Source organism: Neopsephotus bourkii, unplaced genomic scaffold (genome assembly GCF_033783945.1).
Source record: "Neopsephotus bourkii isolate Nb327-2 ecotype Australia unplaced genomic scaffold, CSIRO-AGI_Nbou_v1 NB_1139, whole genome shotgun sequence".
Lineage (NCBI taxonomy): Eukaryota > Metazoa > Chordata > Aves > Psittaciformes > Psittacidae > Neopsephotus > Neopsephotus bourkii.
The window spans coordinates 304,979-320,627 of record NW_026901625.1 but is presented as its reverse complement, the minus strand read 5'-3'; the positions used below and the strand labels follow the sequence as shown (position 1 = coordinate 320,627).

Sequence of the window (15,649 nt, the reverse complement as noted above, 5' to 3'; positions counted from 1 at the left end):
CCTGCCAGCTCTCCTCTTGCACAGTGATCTGGAGAAGTGAATTGAGACGTTCTGTCAACAGCAGACGGGAACGGGAGATCTGCCGCCGAATTTTACCCTCTTGTTTAATTCTCAAGGGTATCGCCTTTATCCTTCCTTCTCCTTGACTCTTTTCCAGCTCACAGGAGCTATCGATGAGGTGAAACGGTTTTGCGTGTAGTGTTAGAAACAAGGGAGCTACAAAGAAGAGTAGGCAACTTAAACAAGTGTATTATAAAGCTGCTATTGTATTGAAACATGAAGGGGGGGTAGTTTCTCCCTTTAATACTTCCTTAATGGCTGGCTGGCAAGGATAATCACAGGCTTTTAACTTCAAAGAGGTGTTTCTGCCCACGTAACATCTGGTTGAGGTCTAGCTCGTCACACATGAATCAGGAGGCAACAAAGGGCTGTACCCAGGGCTTGGCAGCAGCGGTGGGAGGACGCTGGAGCTTGGGCTGATCCCAGACGTGGCAGGAGGGCCACAGACGGGCAGGAGTTTGCTGCTGGTCCTTGGCACCCTCTAATGCAAATGTGGAACAGGCAAAACCGGCCTCGGGAGGAGTGTGTGCTTGGAGCTCTGTGGCAGAGAGGGAGAGCTCAGGCTTGGAGCTAACCCCATCCCTGCGGAGCACGGCCAGCAGCTGGAGAGGATGGAGCCGATTCCCCTGGCAGCAGCACCCTCCTGTTAGTGGCCGGATTGAACCCCAGCTCTGTGCTCCTGCAGGTGCCCGTAGCCTCAGGGGTCTACAGGGCAGTTCTGTGGCTTTGGGACCGCAGGGCTCCCATGCACCCTGCCCGCAGTGCACCCGAGCCCTGTCCTGCCTGCTCCAAGGGGTGCTCAGCCTGGCAGGGGAGCATCCCTTGGGGTCCCCTCAGCCAGGGCCGTCGCTGCCTGGAGGCGAGGCTGATGCTGAGGCTGAGGCATGGGGCTGCAGCTGTGTCCAGCTGTGCTCAGCTCCCCCCTCCATCGCTCAGCCCTGCTGTGTGGGACCAGAGCCTTGGTGGGATGTCCACAGCTCAGGGCCGTGGGGCTGGAGGGGGGAAGGTGCTTTTGAGCACTTTCTTCTCATACCCCGGGTTATTTTGTCCTCAGCTCAGTGAGAGGGCACTTGGCTGGAACCCCTCAGGGTTCCTCAGCCCTCTGAGACCCCGTAACGAGCAGTGCAATGGACCCATGAGATTCCACTTCTCCCTGTATCCCCATCATTGAGTTAACATCACTTCAGTGGCAGCCCTCGCTTCAGTGTCTCTTGCTCTTCCCGCAGGCACTCATTGCTAGACACTGTGAGACTAAAGCTGTAAAGGAAGGGGATGAAAAGGAAGGGCTGGGGATGCTCCTGGGTGCTTCTGCTGCTTGCAGGACTCAAAAGAAAAGAGCCCATTTGCTTGCAGCCTTTGCAGTGACCAGTACCTGGTTTGTGAGCATCCCCTGCCCTGGCCTGTGTGCTCAGCAGCCCTGCAGCAGGAGGTGCCTTGGCACCACTCTCAGCACACTGCCAGCAGCCAGGCACAGCACATCAGGCCCTGCCCTGCTCTGTGAGTAATTATTACACAGTTAAGAGCAGCTCAGAAAGCGACAAGCAAGAAATCAGCTTCACTAATCCCGGAACAGCGTTTGTGCAGGGCTCAGCTCCTTTCTGGGGTTCTAATCCCTCTCCAGATGAAAGGGGAATGCTTGCACTTGGACAGGGTCTCATCTCCATGAGTGTGACCAATCTGCTCGAGTGGCGATGACAAGCACACAATGGTTTGTTAGTCCCTTCTCAAGGCATGTGGCAAAATCTCAGCCTCTCAAACGCAAGGGGGGGTTATCCATGAAGATGTGGGTGTTCGGCACTAACGTGAGATCCAGTTTTCCAGCAGTGCAAGTGACAGCCAGCTTTGAGGGGAAATTGATTTTCTGTGTGGAGCAAGCATTAAAAATAGGAGCTTTGTGTCAAACCCCACATCTGTTTTGACTAAATCCCAGATAACAAGAAGAATGGGTAAAAGACAGAGCTTATACAGAGAGCTCCAGAACCCAGGAGCCAGGATTAGAGAAGAAAGGATGCAAGTGGGTGAGCGCAGTTGATGATTGTCAAATGCCATCCTTGCATCCAGTGGGATTGCTGTGGCTTCTTCTGGGTGCGCCTTGCTCACAGGTGCTTTGATCTGCAAACCTGCGAGAGATCCATTTGGTTCATGGCACCAACCGGGCTTAGGCCAAGGTTCAGGGCTCCACGGTCAGGTTTGGAACCGGCCGGCACTGGAAGTTAATCACTGTGCATGGCCAGAAGCTCTTTCCTATCAGGAGACCTGGAGCATTCCCAGAAGGGATGGGTGGTCCTGGAAAGGGGCATCCTCAGGCCTGTCCCTGGGTAGGAGCCTCCAGAACAATTTGTGCTGTCCCTTCCAACCCCAACCAGTCTGGGATTCCCTGATTCTTCTGAGCAGCTCCCCAGGGGATGTGCATTGACTGCCCAGGACAACCAGGAATTCCAGAGGTTATGGGCTCAGGAGTGTCTGCTCCCAAGCACAGTCTGCCCTTGCAGTGCCTCGTACCACGGCAGGGTCTGCTATTACCACTCATGGCAGCACCCGCTGTGACTGCTGCACCCACCTCAGCTCATTTCACCCAACTCCTGCCCTCACAAGAGCAAGGATTGCACCAGACAGGGCAAGGCTTACAAATAAACCCATTTTATTGAGTTTCTGCTGCTCTAGCACGTGGCACATGGAGAATTAAGACAGGAGGTGCAATGGGGAACGATGCATTTGTCCTTCACTCGACAGAGGGTTCCTCCTACCCAGAAAAGCAGATCCCCTCCTCTGTCAGTCCTGATGCTCAGTGACGTGGAGGAAGGCTGGCACTGAGGCGGACCCGGGGCCTGGTGGATGCAGCTGTGGTAACCTGCTGTGAGGAGAGGCCCTGCCTTGCTTGCGAGATGAGTTTGAACTTGAAGTGCATTTACTTGATTTAGTGACAGGGGAACACAGAGCACTGAGGGACTCCAGACCTCAGGGAAAAATCCACCACGAGCCAGGGTCCAAACCCCGCAGCTGTCTGATAACAGCAGCTGCTTCAGCTGCATTGCAGACTGGTACCTGGGGTGTTAGAACTGCATCTGTGGCCTCTGCAGCCAAACAACCACCAAAGATTCCTTCTTCCCCAAACTTTCTCTCCTCCGGGGTCTGGGCCTTAGAAACATTTTTCGTTAAGGAAAAACCCTCTTGGTCATCCTCTATCACCAGGATGTGATAAAACGTAAAGAAAGATTGAATGTTCATGCAAGGATGTCACCTATTTCTGTGACCTCTTCCCCCTTTTATGGCTGAACCCCACCAGTGGCAGCGCAGTTCTCTCCACTCCAGGTAATGCGGTGACGTACGGGGGGGATGAGCAGCAGCTACAAGGGGGTCCTAAGAAACTCTTCATGCAAGTAGCTCTAAGGAGACTTCAGATACAGGGGAAAGAACCAGGTTTTCCTCCCTGAGGAATCAACAGCACTTTTTTCTCTATGGATACAGGGGTTTGGGACACACTGCACAGACTTCCACAGCTCATCAACACCTCGATAGGAACAGGGAACCCGGGAACACGCGGCTGGGTTTGGGCTGACCACAGGAGTCTTTCACTGCTGCTCTTCCCAGCTGGCACTGGCAGTGCAGCGGGGATGTCCCCTCCCTCCGAGCACCTTTGCACCATTCCAGCCTCCAGGCACACCAGCCGCTATTTTACCCCTTGTTTTACAGCGCTCTTGTCTCGGTCCTTCCTCCTCTGGAAGCATCCGTACAGTGAAAGCCACAGGAAACACATCACCTTGGAGACGTATTAAGACGAGGACGGGTTTGGCCACAACACAGGATTCTGCCTTTACTTACGCAACGACAACCAGACAAAGCCTCGCTGCTGCCGCTGCCCCTCAGCAAGAAGCGGCCGAGGCCGCAGGCCAAGGGCACGAGTGGCTCGGTTCGGTCCCGCTCCGCATCAGGGCGTGGGGGGCGGCTTAGGGGAGGGGCAGGAGCCTTGGCTGTCAAAGCTGGCGGCGCGGCCGTGCCACTGCGGGGAGACACAGAGAGAGCGGGGCTGAGCGAGACGGAGCCGCGGCCGCCCCGTGCCTGGCACGGCCCGGGGCCAGGCGGGGCCCAGCCTCGGGCGCCGTGGTGCGGGGTCGGCGGCCCTGCCCGTGCGCGGGGTGGAACCGGGTGGTTTAAGGCCCTTTCCAGCCCAAGTCTGTGATCGGAAGCGCTTCCCATCCCTTTCCCACGCTCCCTGTCTGCTCTGCTGCAGGCTCCTCTCTCCAGCATCCTTTAACTTGGTGAACGCCTGCGCTCGACCTCTGAGGGGGAGTGAGGGAGGGAGCAGCTGACTTCATTGCTTCGTAAATGCAGGCACAGGCGGGAGGGCTGCTCGCAGAGGAGGCAGCGCAAACGCAGCTGCGTGCTGGGGAGGCAGAGCTTGCTCCCGGGTCAGCTTTCTGCTGCTCCCTGCTTCAGGGCTTTCTGGTTTAGAAAGCCTGGCCCGTGATTTCCCTCCACAGAAGCCTCAGCGCCCACAGGGCCAAGGACACTTCCCAAAGTGAAAACCGCGTCACTGGATGTAGCAAATACGGGTTTTACCATGCTTATGGATCATACATTATCAGTGATCTGCCCTGGGGGCTATGAGAATCATTCAAAGCCATCGCTCCTCAAGCTTTTGAGCACTTGCCCATCTCCCCATCCTGTTTGATTGCATTCGAACGACCAATGACAGACATCCCCCAGGACAACAGGAGGCACAGCGCTTCCAGTGCTCCCTTCTCCCCGCGGATCAATTCCCCCCTCTCCTGCATGAGCAGAAACCCTTTGGCTCCTGTCAGTGCTCTGGCGTGTACGGATTTCACTTGTGTGGCTGAAAAGTCATTCTGTGAGGTATATAGGGATGATTCGTGTCAGCAGCTTAGGACTCCTTGTCATCATTGTACTTTCGGTGGAATCGAAAATCATGTGTAGAATGTATACGAATGATCAGATTAAGATAGATGTTCCTGTCAATACAATGATGAAAGAGAAGAAGAAACAAAGGAATAATCCTTCCTAATCAAACACTTTGTTACTTTAAGGGGTACTTTGTTTAAGTACTTGAATGTCTCAAGCGCTTTGCTAATTACAGTGGTACTTTGTTTAACTGCTTGAATGCCTTGAGGGGGTTAGGTAACCAAGAGATACCTTCTGTTACAGGATGAGGTGAAACTTGTGTATTGAATAAGTAAGTATATAAGAAATGGAATTGAGGGGGGCTAAGATGGTGGTTAAGCTTGTGACAGACATCCCTGTTAATGTATTGCCAAGGAATTCATAACTTTTTAAGAAGTTTCATCACCCAAAGATAAAACCCCAGCAACAGGAGGAGAACAATGAAAAGGAACCACGTCGATAGTGGGGTGAAGGAGATGACAAGATTGGTTGAAAACCAAGACCGAGGAGTATAAGAGACTGTACCCCAGAACTCTCGGTGTGCGTCTTGGGTGGAGCGGAGACTCCCCGGCGCCCCCAGCGCTGCTCGCTCATTGCCTCTCGATATTAATCAGTTGGAATAAACAATAATTAAATCAGATCATGGCCAAGAGGGAATTGTTATAACAGTTCGGTAAGGGTGGCCCTCCTGGGTCAGGTCTGCCCATGCAGTGCAGGGAGCACGGTCCCGTTCCTCTGAAGCCAGCCGGCAGAGCCTGGCTCTTAGCGTTCACCTCATAAACGTGCATTTTGATGGCTAGAGATAGGGGCAAGAACCGGGCCAGCTTCCTTCCCCTAAGAGGCAGTCGGTGTAAAGCATCTCACGGCGCAGGTCTGCATCACACACACTGCATTTCATCGGGGCTGAGCAGGAATCGGGACTGGAGGAGCTGGGCAGCTTGTCCTTCCCAGCACCTGCCCTCAGGTAAGAGAACAGCTTCTTCTCTGTGTCTCCTCTCAAACGTATTTGCTAAAAGCCCTGGGGAACTGATAATGGGGAGAAAATCTCCCCCTGAGAACTACCAATAGAACAGCAGAGAAGCAGAAAGTACCACGAAAACGGGCTTTTGGCAGAGTCCTCAGCACCTCTCTGCATCGTTCTGCCTCTGGTTACAGCGTTTGATCGTGCAAAGATGTGATGGAAACTCTTCCAAGAGCAGGTTCAAGTGAGCCGTGTGCCTGAGCAGCCCGGGGCTGGGGTTCCTTCTTTCCATCAGGAAAGGTGACCCATCCACTGTGCAATTGAACAGTCTGGAGCAGCTCAATGCGAGTCAAACATGCCCAAAAGGCTGGAGGAGGCCGGATTTGCATAGCTTTAAAGACAAACGGTTGCTCTTCATTAGGGGCATGACTTGGCCCTCAGCAGCGGGTTTCATCTGCAGCGAGGTTTTGAAGAGCTGAGTGCCCCCATGCTGAACCAGAGGCACTTGGCCACATGAAAGACCCATTTTGCATCTCGCTGCTGCTGCTCTCTGAGACCCGAGTTCGTCTTTCAGAGAGAACAGAGAAATCTCCGACTTTCAGAAGTCCCCTTCAAGATGTGCTGTAATTTTCTATTGCTTTTTATAGAGGCAGAGCTTTTAACCTGCCTGATGGATGCTTTGGGAAGCGCAGAGGAAATGGCAACGGGTGGGATGATTGAAGTACATTGGGGAGGTCCCGGTGGGACCTCGGGGCTGAAGAGTGGGAGCAGGTTTGTGCTGAGGACAAGAGTTTATTGTGAGGATAACTGAAAAACGCATCAGGAAGTGGGATTCTTGTCTCCTGCTCACAAACTCTTCCAAATGGCTACGTGAGGACAGTGCTTAGAAGCCTGTAATTAATGGTGCATTTGCACATGTTCTGTCTCTAACGATGATGGTCATTAGAGAAGTACCGTCATTAGGTTTAGTTACTCACTGCTGATAAATATGGAGGAACCAAACACAATGGAATGTAACAGGAGCAAGCTTCCCTGAAGGCTCCAGCAATGAAAGAGAGGAAAGGGCAACTCCTTCATGGAGGAAGGGCTGCAATCGTGCTGCCGACCCAGGAATGAGGGGGCTGGGATGTGTTGGAGCTGCAGCTGTGGAACAGACCCAGTGCTTCCAGGGTCTCATGTTAAGGAGCCAAGCCCACAGCGCAGGAGGAGACTTGGCCAAGGAATCACAGCCCCAGGGGCACCAGTGTCCATCCGTCCCAAAGTGCTGTGGTGGGAGCTGGGGGCCGGGGCCAGGCCATGCTCCTGGTGGGACACATCCCTGAGGGAACATTCCTGGGAGCATCACCAGAACCTGGGACAGGGGCTGCCCCATCCCTGGCAGTGCTCAAGGCCAGGTTGGACACAGGGGCTTGGAGCAAGCTGCTCCAGTGGAAGGGGTCCCTGCCCGTGGCAGGGGTTGGAGCTGGAGGAGCTTTAAGGTCCGTTCCTGTGCAGGGCAGGATGCCTTCCTCACCCAATGTGCGGGCATCCAACACAGAGCAGCACTGAGCAGCTCCGCGTTCAGGGTTCCCTCCTCTCCTGCATGAGCAGAAACCCTTTGGCTCCTGTCAGTGCTCTGGCAGCTCCAGTCAGCCGCTCCTCAATTTATGCACTCAGAAAGACAATTCAGTCCCAGCCTTTCTGCTTTCAGTGTAAGGTCAAGCACTCAATCAGGAAAGACACTGATGTACAGCAGAGGCCATCAGCAATCGCTCTGGCAAACAGAGGCAGTCATGAGGATCAGCTAGAGAGCAAACGCTCCATTTGCTGCTGCCCGGCTGCAAATGCCTTTGAAGATGAAGATGCTGAAGATGAAGGCAACAGCTCAGTATTCCAGCACAGCCTGAGCTCCCCCCATGAAGAAATGAGGGTGGAAAAGGGGTGGAGGGTCAGAGCTTCTCCCTCAGCATCCGCATCCACTAGCAGATGGAGTGAGGAGCTGGCAGCCTGGGGGCCGGGACTGATGGAGTGTGACCCTGCATCCCACCAGCAGCCTCTCTGTGCGTGGGGACCCTGACCTGAGGATACGGGACACAAAACCCAAGCTGCTTTTAAAACACACACACGCACACACACACACAGAGGATGGTGCGATTGCTCAGAACCACAAATCCCGTTTCCATGAATTTCTGTCCTGTTCCGTCTGGTTGCTTTGTTATTCTTGACGGGACTTGCAGACAGCGGTGCTAAAACTTGAAAGGGCACAGAACTAAAGGGAGCATTTGCTGGCTGGCTCTGAGGAGCAGCTGACGGCACCGCTACCAGAAGAGATGATCAGAAGCTTTGCTCCTTTGCTTTCGAGCAGAGCTCCTGACCTGTGCACGGGAGGGGAAGGTGATTCACTCAGGTTGTTCTTCCAACGTCTGGGGGGCTCAGCAGAGGTTTTCAAAGCACATCTGAGCAGGTGACTCACGTGCAATGGCTCCCCGGTTCCTCTGGGATTCCCATTGATTACCAGAAACCTCTCCGGAATCTTTCTCTCCATCTCCCAGCCGCAACTGAGGAGCAGCGCGGTGAAGTCAGCTGCAGCAGGGGGAGCTCCCGGCCCTGGGGCAGCCGGCGCCGTGCTCTGGGAGGCTGCACACGATCGGACCTGATGCAGAGGGTTGACCATTGTACAGGGGGGGTGTAGAGGGGGGTTAGAGGAATTCGCTTGCTTAAGCAAAGGTATTGTCTGTACCTATCATGCCTACTAAGCAGAACAAAGGCACTAACTATTGATAAGGAAAAGCAGACACTTGGTTCTATTGACAAGGAAAAGCAGACACCTGATTCTACTGATAAGCACCTATTGATAGGGAAAAGCAGACCCCTGAATCTACTGTTAAGGGGGAGAAGCAGATGGTTGATGGCTGGGACCAAACCCTAAGGCCATACGTGAAGATTAAAAGGTGAAAAGCTCAAGAACCCTCTGCATCGGACCTGCGCTGGTGATGGAGCCCTGTGCTGCCGTGGCGGGGTGCGGGCACCCGCTGCCTGCGCAGACAGCTCCGGCTCGTGTGTGGGATGCCGGTGCGTGAGCAGGGAAAGGGCAGTGACAGCCTGGTGCTGCTGCTCAGGGCTGCGTCCCTGCCAGAGGAAAGAGCCGGTCTCAAAGATAGAGGGTTTGGTGCATGCCAAATCAGACTGGAGGCTAACCGAGCCAGGAACCTGCCTCGCAGTGGAGCTCAGTAGCTGAGCTTCAAGGGGGAAAAAAGACTCTTTTTGTTTCGTCCTCTGGCTCTGAGGGAAAAACTCTCCTCAGGCCAAGATGCAGCGAGAGGTTTTATTGCCTTTGCTATAGTACCATCGGCCACAAACGCTGCCTTTCTTCTCACACCTGAAGTGTCAATGGCACCTGTGCCAGTTTCCGCATCTCTCCCCTTCAGAATTTATGACCTAAATCAGGCAAAGCCCCAAAGAGCTCTATGGGAGGGTGAGAAAATGGAGAGCAAGGAGGAGGAAAAGGCTAGAGATGGTCAGAATGGTACCCAGGCGTTTCAGCCCTGGTTTATCATCTGGGGCTGCATCAAGTGAATCTTTCTCTGCAGATGCTTAAAGCAGTCCCATTTGTTCTATTTATTCTCCCTCAAAGGCTTGGAGATGAGTCAACAGCAAAATCGTTTAGGATGAGGAAATGGGAAGTTGAACTGGGCGATACCCCCGGGGCAGTCGATGCAATCAAACAGCGCTCCCCTTCCTTGCTGCTCCCAACCCCTGATTTAGAAACAAAAAGCAAAGAAAGAAAGAAAGAAAGAGGCAGCAAAGGCAGAGGCGCGCCCGTGAGCTCAGCCCCTCTCCCCGCTGCACGCTCCAGGAGCTATTTCCAGACAAGACAGAAACGTTTCCTGCAGTTCATTTCTGGTGAGAAAATTCCCTCAGCTCTTGTCAGGAAATCCCAGGGAGCTCTCGGGAGCCTCGCACCGGCTCCTCCCGCACAGCTCATGCGTTAAAAGGGAAGAAAAACACCACAAACCTCTTTGAAAGACTTCTTCACCTCCACTAATGGATGCCAGTGCGCGATGGGCTTGCGCGGGTACGCCAGCATCTCGTTCCAGTGGTCTCTGCCCAGCCCCTCGGCATTGACCCCCACGCGGCAAACCCCGATGATCTCGTTGTGACCCACTCTGAGGAGCAAGAGGAAAGCAGCAGCGTTGTCACCCTGATCGCCTCTATCAGCTGGGGCTGCTGGCCCTGTGGTGCTGGAGGGCCACAAGAGCTGGTGCAGTGAAGAGAGGCAGTTGTGATGGGCAGACCCTGCTGCTATCAGTGTGGGGTGATGGCTTGCAGGACAAGCGAATAGCGAAGGGAACACAGTCCTCACTCAAGAAACTGCCATAAAGCAAAGTCGCTGGTTGCTTTAAGCAGTTACTGTTCTAACAGGTAACTCTCTGTCACCATAGATATCAATGACACTTTAACAATAAATCACAGTGATGGCACAGAGCTGTGCAACCACAGCCCTGACGCTAAGGAAAACGGCTGTTGAACAGGAAAACCTTCATCCAATGGGACATTTTCCCCTCCAGCCCTCCACAGCCTCCCACTTACCGATCATAATCCATGACAGAGATGAGCAGGCTGACTTGATCCATGTTCTCAGGGGGAATGTCAAAGATTATTGCTTCATTGTAAGTGGGATTAAGTGTGTTTTTCTTTATGGTGGTTTTCTTCTTTTTCAGCCTTCGCCCGTCACAGAGCAAAGACACTTTGACATATGGATCTGGGCAGGAAGAGATAGGAAAAGGCCTTCTGCTTATGGAGGTTTCTTTTGTTACCATCACCATATAGAAACAGCATTATCAAAGGGTGACTGTACATCACCATGAGCCAAAGGCACTTTCAAATGTACTTTTAGGAATATGGATGTCTGGGTACCAGCTGAGTCCACCACCTCTTGTACTGGTGTGAGTGGTGTTGGGAGGTCCAGGCCCTGCAGAACCAGCCATGCAGACTGCCTGGAAGGATAATAAGGGTTTGCAAGCGTAAGGAGGCTCCATCTCAAACCAAGAGCCAGTACCCATCGGATGACAATGGGCACTCAGGCATTCAAGCTTGCTTTAATTGCATGGCCTCAGACAGCAAACCAGTGCTTTCTCTAAGCAAAACCAGAACTTGTCTAAGAGAGCACAACATAATGCAGCATTTTGGCAATCTGAACTTTTGCAGGGATCCTTCCAGAGCTATCCAATTGCTAACATTGTGCAGCAGAGTTGCAGTAAGGGAATTTTAAAGCTCATTATCCCAGTGTCAAAGAGCAGAGGAAGAAAAAGGATTAGAGCAGCTCTGCTTCCCACTGGCTGATGATGGCAGAATGCCCTCAAGTTACAAATAGCTCCTGTTTGCTGTAAGGGCTGCCAGGCCATTTCAATGCATTTTCAAGTAACAGTTAAAGGTGCAATGTATTCTTGCAGAAACACTGAACTGGCTGAACCTGAAGTCTCAACTCTCAGACATTTCAGATGGGATCAAGCTCCTACAGGGTAGAAACATTGAATGCAAAAGGCTCTTACCATATTGTTAGTGCTTTTAGTACAAGTCATCAATTAAATTCAAATACTGTGATGGTGAGCTCTGGAAAAGAAATTGCTTTTTTTATGTTGAAATCCAGGACTTGTGCATGCTGCGGTTGCAAGCAGCCCCTTTGGAACTGTGGGCGCAGACAGTGTTCAGGTGACTTTGATCCTAATGTCTGAGCACTGGTCATTGTGCAGGGGAAGTACCCATGGGATTTATCCATGATCCTTTCCTAATCTTGAGGTGAAATGATTGATTCTGGCTAAAGGGGTTATTTGATGGAGAATTTGCTACTCACATAGAACTGCCAGGGTCAGTATCTGCAACAGAGCTGAAGTGCTCAGCCCGAGGGATGAAGAAGAGCTTTGACCCTGTAAACCCTTCAGCAGGGATGGGAAAGCTGCGTGTGTATAATCACCCTCCCTGGAGTCATGCCTTTGGGAGTGGGATTTAAAGATAATTCTACTTTTAAGCTTCTGTTCATATTTAAGCCACAGACAAAGCTTTGTTGGGTGTTTGTGCCATGACACAGCCTCGGCATCGAGAGATGTGTGCCCACTATCCATTGAGGCTACCTGGAGGGAGAAGGAGGAAGTGTGGATGCTATGGGGTCTTTCTCAGCCATCGAGCACCTACCTGAGTAGCCAGTGATATCCATAGCTTTGAGATTCCTGCACTTAATGACAGTCAAGGTGAGGCGGCCTGCAGTTGGCAAATAGCACAGGGAAAACATGATCTCCCCCAGGTCCACACTTTCCTTCAATAAAACAGAGAACACGACATTGGAAACGTGCAGGAGCCAGCTCACTGCCTCCACCCACCACGCGATGCTTCGTGCAGGGCTCACACAGCACTCACACTGCAGCAGGCTTTGCTCTCCTGTCATTCTGATGTGTTTGACACTTCACTGCTGGGAGGTGCTTCCAGTGTATCCCAACATTATCTGGCTAAAAGGAATATAGGAACAGGAGAGAAAATGTGTGTCCAGATGTTACAGCTTCAAATCATAGCTAAGGACTGTTTTCCACTGCCTCTGTGGAGTGTGTGCTTCCAATTGCAGCATCACAGCTAATGCTCTCCTCTTTTTCTGCTCCACTGCTTACACAGGAGTGAAGTGAGAACTAACACCATCAGGAAATCACGTCAGCCTCAAGTTTTGCTGGAATGGACAGCACGGATATTCCAGTGCCAAGTGTGTGACACTAGCATCTGTTTCCTCAGGTGGAGGAACAGGATGCACAGACCACAGGAAGGTGAGACCTTGTACGCTGCAATGAATGCAACAAGTGGCTTTTAGGACACTCCAGTAATAGGGGGTTATGGACTTTGTTGGTGCCCAGCACATGACCAGAGAATGCAGAGGATGCACTGAGTGACAGTGATTTCTGAGCATGGATCACTAACCCGTTACAGACGGGGGGATCAGAGCTTTAAAACAGACAAGAACGATGAAGGACCCCATTTAGTGGCAATTGAGATTTCAGACTGTGACCAGCTTGGACCACCAACCCCTGCGAGATGCCTTCAGAGAGCAGAAAAGTGCAGTAGAAGGCATGGATGTGTTTGTATGGGAGCAGGGAATTGCCAGCAGGTGGCACTCAGGAATGTTTGGTGCTTTCTGCATTACGGAGCCCAGTGCGATTTGCTCTTTTAGTGCCCCATAAAAGAAGGTTATACATCGCTCTTAGCACCTCTTGTACACGCAGCCTTATCTACTACACCTCCTAAAAGCCCATTCCATCATTGCCTTGCTCATGGGAATTCAGAAGAAAACAGCAAAAACCCAACCCAGAAATACTATTTAAACTAGAAAGCAGGAACATGCAAAGTCAGCAGAAAGATTCCCAAACACCCTCCAAAAATGAATTAAAGGAAATTATCTTAATTTGTACATACAGATCTCACATCTGTAGAGCAAACAACCCATCTATTTTTGGAAAGAGAGTGTTTGATTCATTTCAATGGCACATAATGATCTGTTGAAAAGAAATTGTAGCTCTTAGTAGTAGAGTGATGGAACTAGAAAGACAAGTAAATGCACTTAAAGCTTTGCTAAGTGTTAGGAGAATAGATCTCTTGATGGCTGAGATTCGTGCCAAATTATTTCCTTCTCTGGCAAGGCAACGATGTGATATTTATTCCATGGGCAGAATACTGATGAACGTCATAGAAAAGTCGTGATTCTTGACAGGGCTTCACTTGACTGAAAACTGAATTAAGAAGCTTCTCAAGCACCAAGTGCACTAAAGACCCAGCAGCAGCCGGCTGTTTTCTGGCCAGAAAAACGGGTGACGAGACTCGTATCTATATAAACGTTGTTTCCGAAGGCGCTGTTTGCTGGTAAATAGGAACTTAATACTCTGAGCCACTCGGAGTTCCTCCTCTGATCCCTCTCTCTAATGAGCCCACAGCATCCTAAACAGCTTGCCTTCCAATGCAACAGAAGGAGCTCGAGTCCCAGCCTTGCCGTCAGTAACTGCCTATGACAGACATGGAAGCATTTACTGAGTTCTTATTCCTCTGCCCTTAGTACCTCTTGATGTGTCCTCCAGGAGTGAATTTCTTGCTTCACAAAATACTACTAAAGGCACCTTATGAAGGGGCCAGGATCGTTTCCATCACACATGAAATTGCTTTTAGAGCCCCTGCAGCTTCTCATTCACGGCTTCATTTCAGCTGCAGCCTCTTGGCTGCATTGGGTGCCCCCACGTCACGCTGCGGCCTTGGAGGCTGCTGAGCTCCATGAAACCAGCTTTAGCTCTGGGGTCACTGCACCCCGAGAGCTGGCCCGAGCCCTGCTCCTTGCTGCCTGGCTCCAACGTGGCCGATGTCAGAGAGCAGAGCTCACAGAGCCCCATTCATTCAGTGTCTGAAAATGAGCACTCAGCGAGCGCTGGAGAGGACAGTTTGCTTTTCAAACACGGCACTTCTCATTACCTGCAGACGTATTCTTCCACTTTTAGCATGAATTGCTTCACACTGCACAGAGCCTGAAGAAATAACTGCACTGAGGGGGCGCTTTGCAAGGAGCATCTGCGAACACTGCCACTGCATCAGAAGTGAGCTTGAGGACGGGGGTTGCACCTGCAGCCTGGTTTGGGTTGAAGGGACCTTAAAGCTCCTCCAGCTCCAACCCCTGCCACAGGCAGGGACCCCTTCCACTGGAGCAGCTTGCTCCAAGCCCCTGTGTCCAACCTGGCCTTGAGCACTGCCAGGGATGGGGCAGCCACATCTTCTCTGGGCACTCTGTGTTCTCATGTGCCCAGCTCCAGTCAGAAACTGGAGCCATTCCTCACCACGGACCTCACTGACACTAGAGAAGAATGAGAATGTATACTGTGAAATGATGGTTAGAAAAGGTTGTTCTGTTCTCAGAGAAACGAGCACCTGAAACTCACTGTGTGCCTGCTGCACTGACCCCTGTGTTTGCAGCACAGCGCAGCAGCGCTTGGCTGTTGTCCACACAAGGCACTGGCTCTGCTCTTCCGTGCGTTCTTTGGTCTGTGTTTCACAGGGACAAGGGCAGGAAACCTTGGACACAGATGTCAGCAGAGAGCAGCCCCATATGGGACTGTGAGAGCACTCCCTGAACATCATCTCAGCTCCTATTCCTCTCCTTGCACTGAGAGGACCTGTTGAGGGTATAAAATGAACATAAATCGGTCTTTGGCCTCCTTGCATTAGGTTAAGAGATTTTTCTTTGCAATCATAAACACAGGAGGGTGAAAATCACATCCTGTGGGTACCTGATTTTCTTGCAGATTATAGACGCTGGGACATTTCCAACATTCTTATCAGTACTTCCTAGGGAATAATGGAAGCTGTGAATCAATAACCTCTGCAGACTTGAAACCAACAATGTTTCACTGATTCAGAGGCTGTACGCTCATCAATCCAATAGCTGAGTGCCAGTGATTTGAATAGCTTCTATCATTGCCTAAGTGTGTCCCGATCCTCTAACCCACACGGTTCATGGAATGTATTATTAGTCACCCAGGGCTTTCTTTGGCTATTATGAAAACTGTATTTACCCTTCTCATTTGTGATTAAACAGAGATGTCCTTGGGTGTGTGAGGGCTGACTGAGATGTCCCAATATTGGCCCATTCCCAAAGAATGGCACGGGAAGGATGAGGGGATGGAGCCAAACACGGCGCTTGCCGTTCCTGTAGGAAGTCTGCAGAGCTGCTGCACA

General features: G+C 51.6%; 1 protein-coding gene across 2 annotated transcripts in view; it reads right to left on the bottom strand.

Moving 5' to 3' along the window:
* Positions 1 to 3,975: 3,975 nt before the first annotated feature.
* SYT6 (synaptotagmin 6) overlaps positions 3,976 to 15,649 on the bottom strand; it is a 32,720-nt gene continuing 21,046 nt past the window's right edge. For both annotated transcript variants that reach the window (XM_061362792.1, XM_061362793.1), the window contains exons 4-7: positions 12,092 to 12,212; positions 10,490 to 10,661; positions 9,915 to 10,065; positions 3,976 to 4,060 (exon numbers count right to left, since the gene is read on the bottom strand). In XM_061362792.1, coding sequence (XP_061218776.1) covers positions 3,989 to 4,060; positions 9,915 to 10,065; positions 10,490 to 10,661; positions 12,092 to 12,212 — 516 coding nt within the window. In that variant the 3' untranslated portion in view covers positions 3,976 to 3,988. The remainder of the gene's footprint in view (positions 4,061 to 9,914; positions 10,066 to 10,489; positions 10,662 to 12,091; positions 12,213 to 15,649) is intronic.